Source organism: Episyrphus balteatus, chromosome 1 (assembly GCF_945859705.1).
Source record: "Episyrphus balteatus chromosome 1, idEpiBalt1.1, whole genome shotgun sequence".
NCBI classification, from domain to species: Eukaryota; Metazoa; Arthropoda; class Insecta; order Diptera; family Syrphidae; genus Episyrphus; species Episyrphus balteatus.
The window spans coordinates 172,654,409-172,670,478 of record NC_079134.1 but is presented as its reverse complement, the minus strand read 5'-3'; the positions used below and the strand labels follow the sequence as shown (position 1 = coordinate 172,670,478).

At 31.4% G+C, this 16,070-nt stretch overlaps 1 protein-coding gene across 2 annotated transcripts in view; it reads left to right on the top strand.

Moving 5' to 3' along the window:
• LOC129921031 (oxysterol-binding protein-related protein 9) overlaps positions 1 to 16,070 on the top strand; it is a 68,966-nt gene that overhangs the window by 26,158 nt on the left and 26,738 nt on the right. The window contains exons 3-7 of one of the 2 annotated variants that reach the window (XM_056002771.1): positions 3,147 to 3,365; positions 3,433 to 3,510; positions 6,985 to 7,135; positions 7,247 to 7,351; positions 11,041 to 11,137. In XM_056002771.1, the coding sequence (XP_055858746.1) occupies positions 3,147 to 3,365; positions 3,433 to 3,510; positions 6,985 to 7,135; positions 7,247 to 7,351; positions 11,041 to 11,137 (650 nt within the window). Of the gene's footprint in view, positions 1 to 3,146; positions 3,366 to 3,432; positions 3,511 to 6,984; positions 7,136 to 7,246; positions 7,352 to 11,013; positions 11,138 to 16,070 lie in introns of both variants that reach the window. The other variant, XM_056002688.1, reaches the window with a different exon arrangement.

The following is a 16,070-nucleotide window of genomic DNA, read 5'->3' as shown; positions in this document are numbered from 1 at the left end:
AGTATGTTAAACGTTGTTCCATAGCCATTATTCATTCGTTTTGGCAACCAACTCGTAGGATATTCCTTGGAGAGAACTTTCTTTCGTTGTGGCACATGTAGTAATGACACTCAAGTAGTCTAATTTATCAGCACCTCAAAACTTTTAATGCTTTACTTTCCTTTAATCCGCAAATCTGCATCCCAATATAAATCTCTTCCCATACGATATTACATTTTTTATAAAAAATTATTCAACTTCCACCCGGCCTATTCATCCCCCATATCTAATAAAGTTACTCATTTGTCAAAGTTCCTAGATCCGATGAAGCAAACTTTCGTTTTCGTAACCCTTTTTCCAATGGCAGCACGTGGAGGTGATAATACCTTAATAGAATGGCTTTGTATGCATTGTAAAAGACCAATTTCTTATGTGTTCTCCTAATATTTGGTTAACTCTCGAGAAAAAAAAACGCAAACTAAACCTTTTTTCCCAGTTGATTGTTGTGTCTAGAACCAGAAATACAAACATTTTCTTATTTCATATTCTCAATTCAGAAATAAAGCTAAATAAACTCCACTTTCACTTTCATTTAATGTATTTTAAATATTTGTTATGCAGTCTTCCTCCTGTGCTCCATTCTGTAGGTATACTTTTATTTATTTCCAAATTGACTGCCAACCTATTGCCAAATATCTGCTTCTTTCTATTTTTAACCTTAAACCGGCAATGTGATTTATGCACACAACCTGTCTTAAATCCTTTTTTTTTTCTTCCTCCTCCTTGCCCATAGAAACTTTTTCAAAAACTGTTTTGGCAACTGTCACGAAAAGAAAGAAAAAATAAATATAAAAACCCTTACCACATAATATTTACCTTTTCATCCCACAAAAATATAAATTCCCCCACCACACACACAGTAAACTCGGTATTCACAAAATTCAAAAGAAAATCAAAGAGACTCTACTAATTCAAGGTATGTCCTTTCCGTCTCTCAAGTACCCCAATAGTACCTACCAAGCGCACCAAGACAAACCTAAGCCAAATATAACTAGCTCCCCGGCACAAAATGTCGTGTCCTTTTATTCTCTATACAACAACTATACGAATGTGCTACTACACAACCACCATTCTACCATCATATACTCTCTCTAATTGTCATTTTTGGTATTTCAGTTTTAGTATTTAAAGCTCACTGCGTCGTGTTGGCTCCAAAAGTTTTGCCAATAAAAGAGGCCAGAGTATCTTAATAGGGTGTTTCAAAAAGTAATAAAGTACCTACATGCACATTCAAAAATAAAAATTTTAAAAAATACTTTAATAAACAGCACAAACACAGCTTGTCCTACACACGCACTTTAATTTTTTTTTTTTGAATATTTTGTATTGAAACATCCATGTTTTGAATTTTTCGCCTTGCTAATAACTCCAGTTTGGCGACAAGACAAAGTTCTTTGCGAGAGCCTGAAAAATAAAAACCCAAACGAAGCATAAAAACATCAACTCCGGATGTTCCGCTGCTTACAATCAACCGACAGAAATCCAAACTAGCACTTTACAATGTAGAATATTATGTCATATTCTAGTCTCTAGTGGGCGAACACGTTGAAGACTCAATTCTGTTGAAAAAAGACCGACACTTCGACTAGCTCTCAGTAGTGGATAACATAAGCCAATGCAAGTCTTCATAACAAGGTTACATTTGGACATATAGCCCTAGCCCAGCATTCCGTTAGCTGACGAAACACAGGTGCTTAAAACTGGCGAATAGTTTCAGAGACTGTCCAAATAATTCTACACTCAAAATTCCGATTGAGTGAACCCACAAACTTTCTAAAGAACGCCAAGATAACGTTTGCTAAGAATTTAAGGGGAACTTTCAACAGTTCTCAATTCAATCAATCTGCTACCAAACCCATTATTCTTTTGGCAAGTAAAAAGTCGTCAGAGGTAAATGACCAAGATAGGATTGTGGCAAGCAGTCTTGCATGATGTCTCCACATCTGCACTGATCGCTGAACCAAAATAAACCCCACCTTGTAATTGGCTTAAAATATTCTAAAACAGTTTAGGTTACAAGAGTTATGGTGAGTCTTTATTCTCACCCGTCGAACATGGCTTCCTTCAAGGCCAAATGAAGTTGACATATAATTTATATTGACTTTGCCAAAGCCTTTGAAAAAATATACCACAAAATCATTCGTCTTAAACTTGAAGCTCTTCGATTTCCACCAAGCTGAATTTGTTGGGGAACCGCATCCACAGAGTTCGGTTTCGTTGCTGCCTATCCAAAATAATCTTTGACACATCTGGAATTCCTCAAGGAAGTCACCTTGGACCTTTTTTTGTTCTAACAGTCAATGATCTGACCGTTATTTACTATTCTTCATGTTTGCAGATGATTTTAAAGTTTTCAAAAAAATTTCAACTCAGTCTGACTCACGACCTTAATCTCTTATTCAATTGGTGCGCAAGATATAAAAAAATGCCAAAAAAAATTGCAAATTCCAAACAATCTCAGGATTGTTCACAAGCTTGTTTAAAAATGCAATGTCTTTTTAGTGGCGATTCAGAGATCTCGGTATCCTGAACAATCTCAGAAACCTGAACAACATTTCCGGCTGAATTGTTAAATTTCTCACTTCTGCTTATCAAAAACTGAGCAAAACGAATTTCAAGTTCGATTTCAAACCAACTTTTATAGGAGTTTCTTTGAAATATCAGGAAACCTTAACTGGCTAAGGTCCAATTTATTCACTCTCCATTATATTTAAAGTCTCCATTAAAAATTATAAATCTGTCAAATCGCATACAAATTTTAAAATTTCCCTTTTTTAATGGCGACTTTAAATTTAATGGAGTGTGAATAAATTGGACCTAAGTGTGAGTGAATATTTCTAACGAACCCGAAAGCTTAAATCCGTTGAGATCATTGGTCTTGAAACACCTTGTACAGATGTATACAATTCCCGCGCTAGTTTCGTTGTTGTTTTTTGCTGGCGTCCTAGTTTTCGACCTTCTTAAAAAAAAAAAAACAAAAAAAAAATAATATATTAACACACAATCATACCTTCATACACTCGTATACAACATTCCAAACCAGCCACATAGAGAATTGGTGCACAAACTATTATTATAAAAAATTTTTATATTTTATTTCATCACAGGCACAGCACAGTGACGAACGTGAAAAGTGGGTAAGGCGTCTCGAGGATACAATACGACGTCATGCGAATCGTAATCGCATGTGGGACACTCAAAGCAATTTCTACTTGGGTGGCTACACTAACAAGGATCTAAGCAAACGAGCTAATCATTTGGAAATACTAGACCGCCGTATAAGTGAAGCAGATGCCTACTTACAGCTAATGATTGAGCAGATAAACGTGAGTTGTTGTTGTTATTTTAATTTAAAAATAAGATTTATGAAAATATTTTCTTCTATTTTTGCAGAAAATTGAAAAACGTATCGCAGAAATACCTGATTTAGAAGAAAAGACAAAGTGCAAGCTGCTACAGGATAACGCTAATGTAAGCAATCATTTTTTTTTTTAAGTGCAATGGAGGATATATTGACTGCACCTGAGAAAAAAAGGATATTCTTTTTATTCTCACCTTTCTATCTATCTTAAACTATCTCTACTCGTCAACAGGTGGTGTTTTGTGTGTGTTGAGATAGTTTGAAATTGATTTATATCTCCTTTAAACTTGCACCACTATGCGATGTTGCGGTGGTGTCCTTGAACTAAATCTATAAATTGATTATTTTGTAGAAAGTTTGTGTGTCAAATTACGCAATCTTGTTAGATTCTCGAAATATATACGCCAAAATAGAGTTCATGTTCAACTCTCTGTGGTTGACATCTGTGTGCTGGGTGGCAACTATTACTGTCCACCTTGTATCCTTGTCCTTGAAAATTTCTCTCAGTTACTGCAGTCGTAAAAAAAAATAAAAAAGATTTAGAACATTTATCATTATCATGTTTAAATATTGTGCACCCATTTGAAAAAATATATTCCAAATGGAAATAAGATAAAAATTCATCCCTAAGCTTAAGCTGCTGCTTAATGTAGGTCATTCAAACCAAATATGTACTTTGCAATCTGAAAGTGCAATGCCAACCTTTTAATAAATAATAAATCAACTGGTTAAGATTGCACGAACGAATGAACGAACGAACTCGTCTTCATTCAATTTTCATTTTTTTGTGTATTGGCAAGAGACTTTTTTAAAAATAACATTTAGCTGGGGATACTGAAAAGTTTCCGGCTGCCCACCTTGTCATTCAATACTATAGAAATATTTTTATGATTTCCAATCAATTTAACTTATATATCCATCCACTGAAGAGCACTTATTTTTGTATGCCTCAAGATGAGAGATGAATTTCATAGGAAATGAAAGATAACTTATCTGATATCTTTATATTACACAAGGTTAATAGAGATGGTACTTGTAGTTGATACGCAGTTCCTTTATTCCTTTGTGTTGTGTACTTCTTGAGATGATTTTGATTCATTGATGAAAGTAGGATTTAAGTTAATACATAGTAAGTTGATTTGAATAATAATTTGATGTATTTTTATTCTGAAATCATTTAAGATTTATTTTAACGGAATCTTTTACGATTTTTAAGTCGTCATTAAATTAAATGAAGTTCGAAACAACTAGGGCTCGGTTCAGATTTCTGAGATTTTCAAGCACTCATTAATCTGATAGAGATTCTTCATAATATGTTTTAACTGCACCTGTCAAAAACTGATTAGCAAAAAAATTTTATCTTGTATCCAAAGTTTCAGTGAGGAAAAAATATCTGGGTGAATTTTAGTCTCAATCAAGAATCTTTCCTACTCAGTCGTTTAATAGGTATCCATACCAAGTTGGTTGAAATCGTTCTTCACTTAAGCTGGTCAAATAATATAGGCTTTTGCACAATTAAGTTATAAATTTCGAAGGCAGATGTATTGATGTCTGCTATCTAGCCATTTCAGTCGCTCTATTTTCAGCTTTTCTCCAGGTCGAGCCGCTGTATAATTCGCAGATTTACTCGTTGAATCTTCTCACCTCTCTTTTCTCAATGCTGTTCCATACAGCACGACCGCGATAATTCAGTGTTTTTCTGATTGTTACACCGTTTTAATTTTGCATAGTAAAAGAGCATCCCAAGTAATGTACAACCAACAGCATGGCCATGCTTATAATATTTCTAACTCTGTGGTTTGTAAAGCTCCTTTCCTAAGCGAATTAATAATTAATCCACTCATGGGGCGGTGGAATGACGTTCAAGTTTAATAGATAAATATGGCTAGCAGCGGATTGTCAAATGATAAGATCAAGCTTTCTCCAGTTGCGCGTGCCAATATAACGTGCCACCTAAAATGCCACCTAAGATTGTACATCGGGGTTGGATAAGAAAACCTACCATCTAAGTCGTTGTATTTTCAGCTTTCTGGACAGGTCGACGTCTTTATTCTTATCTACAATATTTATCTCTGAAATGATATCCTTGAGAAGATTGTTTCATCTTCAATAGACTCTTTTGCTTGAATTTCAAGGTTCCTATTTTTCCTCTTTCCTTTTTTTACAAAGAGCTCACTGGCTGCTTTCAAAACATAGTGCTTGTCTGCAGTATTGACTTACTTGCCTCAATTGTGGCTACAAGCGTCCACACGGGCACATTCATGAAAGGAGAGATTTTTTTTTTTGGTTGCCTTGCAAAAACCTAGGCATTTAGTGGCAACACTTCTAAAGGCTTTTAGGCAGAGATTATGTTGGTTATTTATAGTGTCCGGCCGAAGGTCGATTTTCAGCAGAAGCCTAAGCCGAATTATTAGGCTGAAAGAAAATCTTCGGCCGAAGCCGAAGCCTAACGTTGAAAAAAGTCAAGAATTCTCCTTACCAAATGGATAAAAATATTATTTTTATTTATTTATTTATGATGTGATGACATACATGTGTTTTGAAATTTTTGAATACCTACCGAAGAAAAGATTGCAATTTTTTCCTCGGCATTCAAAAATTTCAAAAATTGAAATTTTTCCCGGCGCCTAGTACGATGCCTACTATGGCGTAAAATGGCCGAAGCCGAAGGTTTAGCCGAATGTTGTTTTTTTTTGGCCTAATCCGGCCGAAGCCGAAGCTTCGGTCGGACACTAGTTATTTACACATGTCATGGTTTTTCCCAGAAAAACAATGATTCTGCAAAACGAAAAAAAACGTGCGACAAATTCTTTAGTTTTTTAGTTTATATGAAGCAAACTGCGCTCTTACGAAAACGCTTGTTCTTTTTTAAAAAATCGAGCAGTACGAGAACTGAGGGTTTTTGTAAAAGCGCTTGGCTAAATTTTTAAAAACATAGTTTTTTACATCTCCGAGTTCTCCCCTTTCTCTCATTAGCATTCTGCTTCGGATTCTGATATTCGGCGTATAGTTTTTTTTATATCTTATACTAAGCTATAAAACATCATTTATGGTATCTTAAGAGTTTTAGCTCATAAATGCACCATGGCGTATGTGTAACTTTTTTTCCGTCCAATAATTTTAATATCTGACTAATAAAAAAAATCTGCTGTTATCCAAAACTGAAATAACCTAACTAATTTTGACTATTCACTGGCTAGATTCATATAGCTTGCCATTCAAAATTTCAATTATAGAGTACATATTTAAATTTGGTGCTATTAACACTACAATTTTGTATTTTTCTTAATTGTAAAAAGGGTTCCACTGACATTGTAATATTCCAAAAGCTCTTTCTCTCTTTCGGAATTGTCCACTTCCAACTAAACGACTTAAGTAACTTTAAAGCAATTCCATATTTTCCCTCAGGACCGTAACAAAGTTAATTATAAAGAATGCCAAAAGGTTCAATCGTCAGTTTCCAACCTCAACATTTAATACCCACCAATTGTCCAATATTTTCCAACGTACAAACACACCCCTCAGCATAATTGTTATCTTAACGTAGAATGAATGCACTTATATTTCAATTTTAAACTTTCCAGGAAATGCTCGACCATATCAAACACTCAATAGTCACCTTGCAAATTGCCAAAAATATGGCACACCCAATTAACGGCATCTACAATGGTCCTGTGACCAGCAGCAATAACAGTACAAAGACAGAAAGTATCAACGATGACGACTACGAGGATGGTAAGTCGGAACCATACACAAAATGCATACAAGTGTGTATGTTTTGTATTGGATCTGTGTATAAAGTATATGTAACTGTGCGTTGCTAATCCAATTTAATTATTCTCACAGGAATTCTACCACCGGTCGGTGTTTCTGCTATTCAATCTGGCATCGAATTTGGCTCTGAATGCAATGAAGCGAATCGCCTGAAGACTCGGTCCTCAATTGCAGATGGTAAGTTTTTCAGTGTGGTGTTTGTGTGGGTGTGTTTTTTTTTTTTTTTGTTTGTTATGGAAGTTGTTTCGTCTATTTTATCAATTTTAAAGACTAGAACGGCTATTAGAATGAGCTTTGTTTAGGGGAGATAATTTGGGATTAGTTTTTCGGTATTTTGGGTATTTTTGAAAGAAGTCCCTCAAGTGTAGATAATTTGGTTTAAACCAAAATATTAATTTTTCTATTTTCCTAACAATATTTTGAGCTTTCCAAGGGGATTAGTTGAAAATGATGAATGAAATATAAAACCCAAAATATTTTGTTCTTCTGTTTAGTTAATTTGGCATTGAAAAAATAGTAGTTGTTTTTATTATCTTATCAGGATAAAAGTAACAAAACATAGTCAAATTATTATCGATCATTGAAAAAATGATAAGTTGACATGGGATAATTAATGAATTATGATATTTGTTATCGGTTCGACTGATAAACCGAGACTAATGATCTATTTTGCATTTAAAATTGTTTGTAATAACATATTCAAATGTTTTTTTTTTGTTTAAGTTTTGATACCGGCATTGAATTCAAACAAGTCGTTTAATAAATATCAACTGATTTTTTAACATAAGCACTAGCCTCTTATCATATCAATAACCTATAAAATGTCGTTCGTTGTTGTTCCGTGTGTAGCAAGTTTTGAGCTCCTCAACAGCAGCTAGTACCAGTTAATCTGTCAATTTTTAGTACAAAAACATTTACAGAGTGGTTTCTTCAAAAAGAGTATTGTCTAGTTTCATCAAATTATTAGTTTCCAATATTAGCTTTGTTAATCGTATTCTGGTAGAAGAATCTTATCTCGATAGTCAGTTAACGGGTCGTTTAAAGCTCAGACTCACTATCAAATAAATTTTGAAGTCTTCCAAGAAGTTGTTGACTTTTTTTAATACTCAGTAGATACTCATTTTGCTTTGTTTTGTTGTCGATTTGAATTCAACGTTTTTTTTAATATATTTTGAAACCTTACAAAAATTGACAAGGGCAAATATTTAAAACAGTAGTAGGAGAATGGTGTGAAAGAATGTCCTTTGCTTAACATTCTAATTTGGTGAATCCAGATTATCATCTGTTGTCCTCCTATTTTCGTTATCATTCTATATTAAAATAAATATAAAATTATTATTATTATTAAATATAAAATTATTATTTTAATTTGTAATATATGTTTTAGCTGCAGTCCAGATAGCATTTTCAAAAAGCAAAGCTATAACTTCTTGTTTTGAGTTGTTATTGGAAATCATATCAGTTTAGTCACAATGTTATTATTTATCGAAATGCAGTTTTACAAATCGTCACGTGAGTTCTTATTTGTCCTATACTGCCCATAATCTCGTAAAGGCCCTAACTACAAAATTTTCGATTTTGATTTTTTTGCATATTTGGAGTTAGGGTATTGTCTCTAATTTATTCTCATTTATTTTTTTTAGCCTAGGTCTTCAAATAAGTCAGAAAATTTAAAATGTACTTTTGATTTTTTTCATTTTTATATGCAAATTGCGATATTAGATTTAGTGTTTCCCTCTATAACTCAGAAGTAAGAAAAGTGTAGTTAGGGCCTTTACGAAATTATGGGCAGTATAGACCATTTTTGCCGAAAATGAGTTATAGATGCCATCTTATATTTTCGACCACGCTCTTTCGATTGCTGCAATCAGAATCGTCCTATCTCTTTTAGTTTTCGAGATAAAAAAAATGATTTTGTCCTATAGACCAAATTTTTTCGATGAAATTTATGCTTATTTGTCCTATATACGTTTTTGTATGCAGTAGGACAAATACTGGCTTTATAATTATGCGAAATTTGTGCTTAAATGTCCTATATCCAATGATATTATATTTTTCACACAAAATGACTTACGTCCCTATAATAGCTCCGCCTAGGAAGAGGCAAAATACTCAAATTTTTAAGTCTTTGCATTGCCAAAATTATCGTTGCTTAATGCTAAGGTAACCATCTCTAATGAAAAAAAGAAGAACATCATCCATATCGTCCCGTTTCAGCGTGAACCAAATACACCGCAAATTGTGTTCAGTTTTTAAAAGAAATATACATTTTTCTTGAAATTTAAAGTATAAATTGCACAAAAGGAAATCAGGTTATGTTTAAGACATATTAATTGAGTTGTTTCTAAACTAAAACTCTTGTATAATATTTTCGTTTACTTTTTTAAACTCAAATACAAAATTTATTGAGTTTCGATTTCAATAAAAATATTTGGTTTCCTACTTTTTCTGTTTTTGTGTCCTATATCCAATACAAATGCCACTGGAGGAAAAATTTTTAGCTTTTGTTTTTCATGCTTTCGTAACTGTATGGACAGGTGTCCTATGTCCATTTTACTACTTTTTTTTTAAACTCAATTAAATCAATATTGAAAAACCCTAACATGCAGATTGCTTTATGTATATGGTTGGGAAAATATCTAATCTTTCAAAAAACATACAAATTACTGTGATTAGGCTCAAAAAAATAAGCAAACCACCACTTTGAAGTTTAAAAACGCTCTCCTGAAAAGTTAAGTTTTTGGTTTATAGGACAAATAAGAACTCACGTGACGAAATGACAACTCAGAATAGAATATTATGTTCTTAATTGTAGTTTTTGAAATTAAGACTGGTATAAAAAAAAATGAAAAGTGCTTTGAAACTCACTCTCAGAAAAAATTTAGTATCAGAACAGAGTAGTCGGTAGCTCTAATTTAGTAATTGTAAGATACAAACAAAAGTTTTCCTAACGGGGGTTTTATTCAAATTAGTACTTAGCCAGCCTAATACACGGTCTAGCTAGCGATTCAACAGCACTGGTACTCGATACCAACGAAAAGTTTGTTTATTTAGAATTAAAGTTTTAAATTTACAAGATTGATTATTTTGGGCTCAAGGTAGATAATATTATCAACTAACCATTTTATTGAAAAAAAAAAACTTTGATATTAATACTAAAAGCAAAAATGGGTAAGAATGTAAAAAAAAAATGCAAATAATAACTATTCAAGAGCAGTGACATTAAAAATCAGTAGTTGCTTCCGATTGAACCTCGGGAAATACTTTTTATAATCTATCTCTATATAATGCAAATGTTATAAAAAAATGCTTCGGGAAGTCCAATAGCCAATAGGTTCATTTGCAAATTGTTTTAATGATCTTTTTTAGTTATCTTCTGTGATATTGTGATATAGGTTTTTGTTATGTAGTTTTAAACATTTGGTAGGGAATGTTTTGGTTAGATAAAAATGAAGTTGAACCGACAATTTGAACAATTCAAAATGTGTTGGGATTTGAAAGCCGTAACTTTTACGCTACAGTTCCTGGAAAATTAGAACCTTGTGACTTAAACTCTAAATCCATAACGCAAGAGGCATTACATTTTCTGAAAAAAACCGAACGACTTCAATAGAAACGAATAAATCATTCATGGCAAGACATACATAAATCTGGACTTTTTCGCAGGAGACAAAATTTGCATTTTTTTGAAACAATAACTAGGAACGATTCATGAAGCTGTATAAAATGCTACTAAGAATTCTTAAACATTTGCGACTAAGAATATCAATATTTTTAAAGTAAACGAAAACAACATTTTTCATTCCATTTGTAAAAAACTTTGTCTTAATATTTTTCAGTAAACAATAAAATTCTTACACTCGCAGTACCAGAAACATCATATTCAAGCTCTGAGGGTGAAGATGATTTCTATGATGCCAATGATGATCCCTTTACGAGTCAAGGCAATTCTCCCATGAGCTGGTGAGTATCTTTAAAAAAATCTTATTTTTTATATAGAAATTTTAATCTTTAAATTAAATATATTTTGTGCCAAAAAATTATCGTGTGAGTAAAATCAAATAGGCGAGTGCTGTGGTTTATTTTCGTCTACACTCGTTGGTGGTGTGTGGCGTACGATGCACTTTTCTTTCGATATTCAATCATAATGTTTTTTTTGTACGCCTTGAAGAATATTAAAACCCTGCATGCCGCCGGTGTTGTTCATTTCTTTTTTGTTGTCTTTAATGTTTCTCTTCTTCATCTTAAATTAGAATTTATTTATGACTATGAGTTTAGTCATAAAAATCAAACAGCTGTGTTATAATGTTTTCTTGTTACACGATTCTAAGACACGAAACAAAATGGTTTTTGTAGGCTTTTGGCGATGAATGATTCATTTTAAGCGGGAAACGAAACAAAAGAAACATCGGTTACGATTTAGTTTTTTTATTGAGTTCGAAAAGTATTCCACTCGATTTGTGCAATGAATTTAATTAAAAATTTACAATTTAGAATAAATCTTATTAGTAATCCCTCAGATCTATCATCAGATCTGATTCCATTGTAGTAAGTATCTAAGATACAAAAAGTTATTTTTTTTATTTGCGGTTTTAACATAAGTGTATTTTATAATAATAAGTAAAATGTGATGCAATTAATCTAACATAAGTGTGAATCTATGTGTTTTTTTTTTCTTAAAACATGTAACCGATGAAAACCTATTGAGTTAAACATAAGACGAAAAGTTTCTAAAGCAATAAAAGATTGAAACTTATTTAGCGGTCTCAACATAAATATTGTCTTGATTTTTTTCTTTTCAATACGAGACAAAATTTGTTTTCAAATTGTAAAAAGCATATCAAAAAGGAGAACACCTTTTAAGAGGCTTTCCATTGTAACGCATGTACATGAAATTTTTAATTGTTTTTGGTGTTTGCAATGATTTTAAGTGCCGTTAAAGTTGTAGATATTTGAAAATAATTCTAAATCGTACTTCCTAGGCCAGCTGAGCATCTATTCGGGAGTTAGGATCGCAAACACTAATTATGTCTTGAGAACTAGTTGCCTGCCTTAAAAAAAGTTTTACATTGTAACAAATCCCATTTATTACTTTTTTTTTCTTTAAATACAAAATTACCACTATTCATGGAATGCCCCTTTACAGAATCTATCGAATAAGCCAAGTTAACTTTCAGTAATTGAATGAAAAGAGAACAAAATAAACAAAAAAGAATTTAAACCGTTTTTTTTTTGTTTTTTGTTATCAACCTACATTTGTTAATGGGTTTTCTTAGCGATAAAGTTTCTATATGCGATGTTATGTTTTCTAAAATTCCAACTTAAAAAAAAAGAATTATACTTATACATGACATTTCGAGTAATTTCTGAATCAATCAAATGCAAATTCGAAACCCTACAATTTTGGTTTTTAAAAAATTCATTGCACCTTTTTCTGAACAGGTCATATTTGTGTATTTTTTTTATTTTTGACTTTTTCTAAAACAACGAAATTTTTTATATAAAAGAGAAAGGATTTAAATTAGGTAACCTTAAAATAAATCGAACGCAAATTTTTCAAAAACAAATTTTGGATCTCTAATCAATCGTAGATAAACAATATGATTTTTTTCTATACCTAAGACATCCCGGAAATTGTACTGAAGATTTGATTTTATGAAAATTTCTTTTAAAAAAGATACAAATTACAAAAATATTGTCGAGGCGGATGGATTTAAGTCTCATCAGACCAAGCATCGAAAAAGAGACTAAAATCATTGGATAGTTTTTTTAAATGACTATGATTGTCTATTTTTTGTAAACATGGTAGTCATAAGGGTATTTGAGAGTAAAACTGGTAAACTTTATCGATATAACAAATTTTGTAAATTTTTTGTTTAATTTTGAGGTTAATTTAGAAAAGATACAAAAATAAGTATCTACGTTTTTTTTACTGAGCACTTTTTTATAGCTATTGGCGATAACAAGAAGAAGAAGAAAACGTAAGCAAGAATTTGTTTTTGTTTTATGGACTTTATGAAATAAATTCAATTTAATGTTTTGTTTTTGACCTTTAGTCCAATAAAACAAAAACAAATTCTTGTTTACGTTTTCTTCTTCTTCTTAATATTAGCGCCAGACCACGGGCAATATTCTTTTTAGGTGCACGAATTTAATCAAATTCCCCATAATATAGTTTACAGTGAGTTTTCACTGTAAAATATATAAATGTTGGTAATCATCAACTAAAAATTTTGCGTATAAGAAGGGTACAACAGCATCTTACTGATGAGCCCAATTGACTAAAGGTCAAAAACAAAACATCAAATTGTATTGGCGATAACCTTAAAGTGATGCTTTATTTTTGATCATCCATAGCATATGATCAAACTTCTGAAATGTTGTAAAAGAAACTTTTGTGCAGTTGAAATTTTTAATCAATACAACATGATAAAAACAAATTTTTCTTATGTACAAATTTTTAAATTGTTTCATTGTGTCGATAAACTGATGTTTACCAACGGAAATTAAAAAAATATTTTTAAAAAAAATTATTTACTTTAAATAAATCATTTTTTTTTTTGTTTAATCCATATTGCACATCGAATAGCATATCTACAACAGTAGATTAAAGTATGTAATTTTAAGTCAGAACAAGAAATAAATCTTATGGTGGAAGTCTATGCCAGTTTAGGCGGGAGGGGTGATTTTACAAAAAAATTACATAACTTTCAATCTCGTGTCTTATCATTATTTAATGTCAAAAATCCATCCTTCAATTTTTTAATTAAAAGTTGTTTTGATGTAAGTACCTAGTTAAAAAAAATTAAGTTTCAAAGTTTAGAAAAAATTGTTTAAAATTACATATTTTATTTAAGTTTTAACTCTTTTTTTTTTTTCTTGTATTAATATTTAATGCTCTTATTTATTTTAAGTCAAAAGTTTAAAGTTCAAACATTTTTTTTTTATTTTTGTTTATCTTAAGTAATATTTAAAAACGTAATCTGGTAGAGTTTTTCTGAATTCATCTTCATCGCATCAAAAACCTTTGTAAAAGTATAACATTGGTATTATGTAACATACATACATAACATTAATTTTGCCGAACAGTGTAATAGTTAATAGGTAACATAGCACAAGAGGAGAAGACATCAAGTACCTACCATAAGTACCATAATGTCTTGAAAAAACATACCTTTTTGCCTAATTTAGTTTCCTCCTAAAAATCAGTTTAGTTTAAGGCTAGGGCCACGTCCTGAGCGTCTGAGCGGCAATTTTAAAACCCTACAAGTGCAAAATATTCGATGAGTACTTGGCTCACATGCGGGAGTCCCAGGTTCGATTCCTATAAGTGCCAATTTTTTTTTTTTTATTTTATAATTCTAAATAAAATAAAGTTGGTATGCCATATTGTTGTTAATATAGATCAACACCTAAAACCAAAATTTCAAAAGAATCTAATGACCAGTTTTGGAAAATTTAATTTTTCAAAAAAAAAAAAAAATCAACATTTTTTCAAAAATCCAAAAATGCGTTTCTTCAAAATTTTATTTTTGATTTATACTAAGATGATAAAATTTAATAAGTCGTTTGAGAGAAATTCAAACTTAATGACAAGTACCGTTAATAATGACTTTCGAAAAAATCTTTTTTTATTAAAAGATAGGCCTTGTCTAAAAACCCTCACTTAATTTTTTTAAATTTTAACCGTTAAAAGAGTTTTTGAGAAAATTATACTTTTCTAGGATTGATGCATCATAGGTGTCGTAAGATAAATTTCTAAAAAAAAATTAATTAATGATTTTATCATCTGCACAATCTCAAAAAATTTCAACATACCAAGTTTGAAGAGAATTGGTCCATCCGTTTAGGCTGTAGCTTCTTAAACAGACAAAGATTCGAGTCCCAGGTTCGATTCCTGTCAGTGCCCATTTATTTTTTTTATATTTTAAATACAAATTTATGTATTAAATCAATAATTTTTCTTCACGAGAAACCATAATTTAGGCCACAAACTAAAATATTCGTATTAATTTAGAATATAATGTAGTTCGCCGCTCAGGATTTCAAAAAAAAAAAAAAAATAGAACAGACCTGAGCCGCGCAGGATTGACGCTCAGCCGCTCTCAGGATTGCCGCTCAGCAGGGTTCAAACCTTGCTCCGATCCGATCAATCTACTCCAACGCTCCGATTTTTCGCGATAAACTCCACTTTTTCCACACAAAAAAATTGTTTACTTAAACTTATCTAATTAACCGAATTGGAATTGAATTGTATTTATTTTAGAATTGCAAACACATTTATGAACCACCACTTACAATTAAATTAAAATAATTAAATCCAAATAATTCTTTTTTATGAATCAAATTGAATGTAATTTAAGACTTTATTAGTATTTATTGAAAAAAATTTCATGAAAATTAAAGATTTTTGTTTTGTTTCAAATCTACTCAGTAAATTTAGCATTTGCTCCATTTTTTTTTTTTTGTAATGGCTCCAAAACTTCATGAATCATGACCGAGGTTCGAACCCTGCCGCTCAGCCGCTCAGGACGTGGCCGTACCGTAAGGATTTGTTTCGTATTTTAAGAGAAAAAATTAGAAAAAAATACAACTATGAAACTAATATGCAAATGAGAACAAAAGTGTTTATTTTTTTTGTCAGACTAGTGTGAATTGTTTAAAGAGAAACCCTTAAACAGAAAAAACTGTCTATCTCTGCTGTTCTATTTCTATGCTTCAAGTATCTCTCAACAACAACTTCCTAAACTTCTAAGTCTCAACCTTAAGTAATATTACAAAGAACTTACCATTGTTATGATATTTCTCAACCAAATACATAAGTTCATAAGATATACAAACATTTGTTTTAACCTTATATTTTTTAAAGTTTCTATTCTTCTATTTATATCAAACT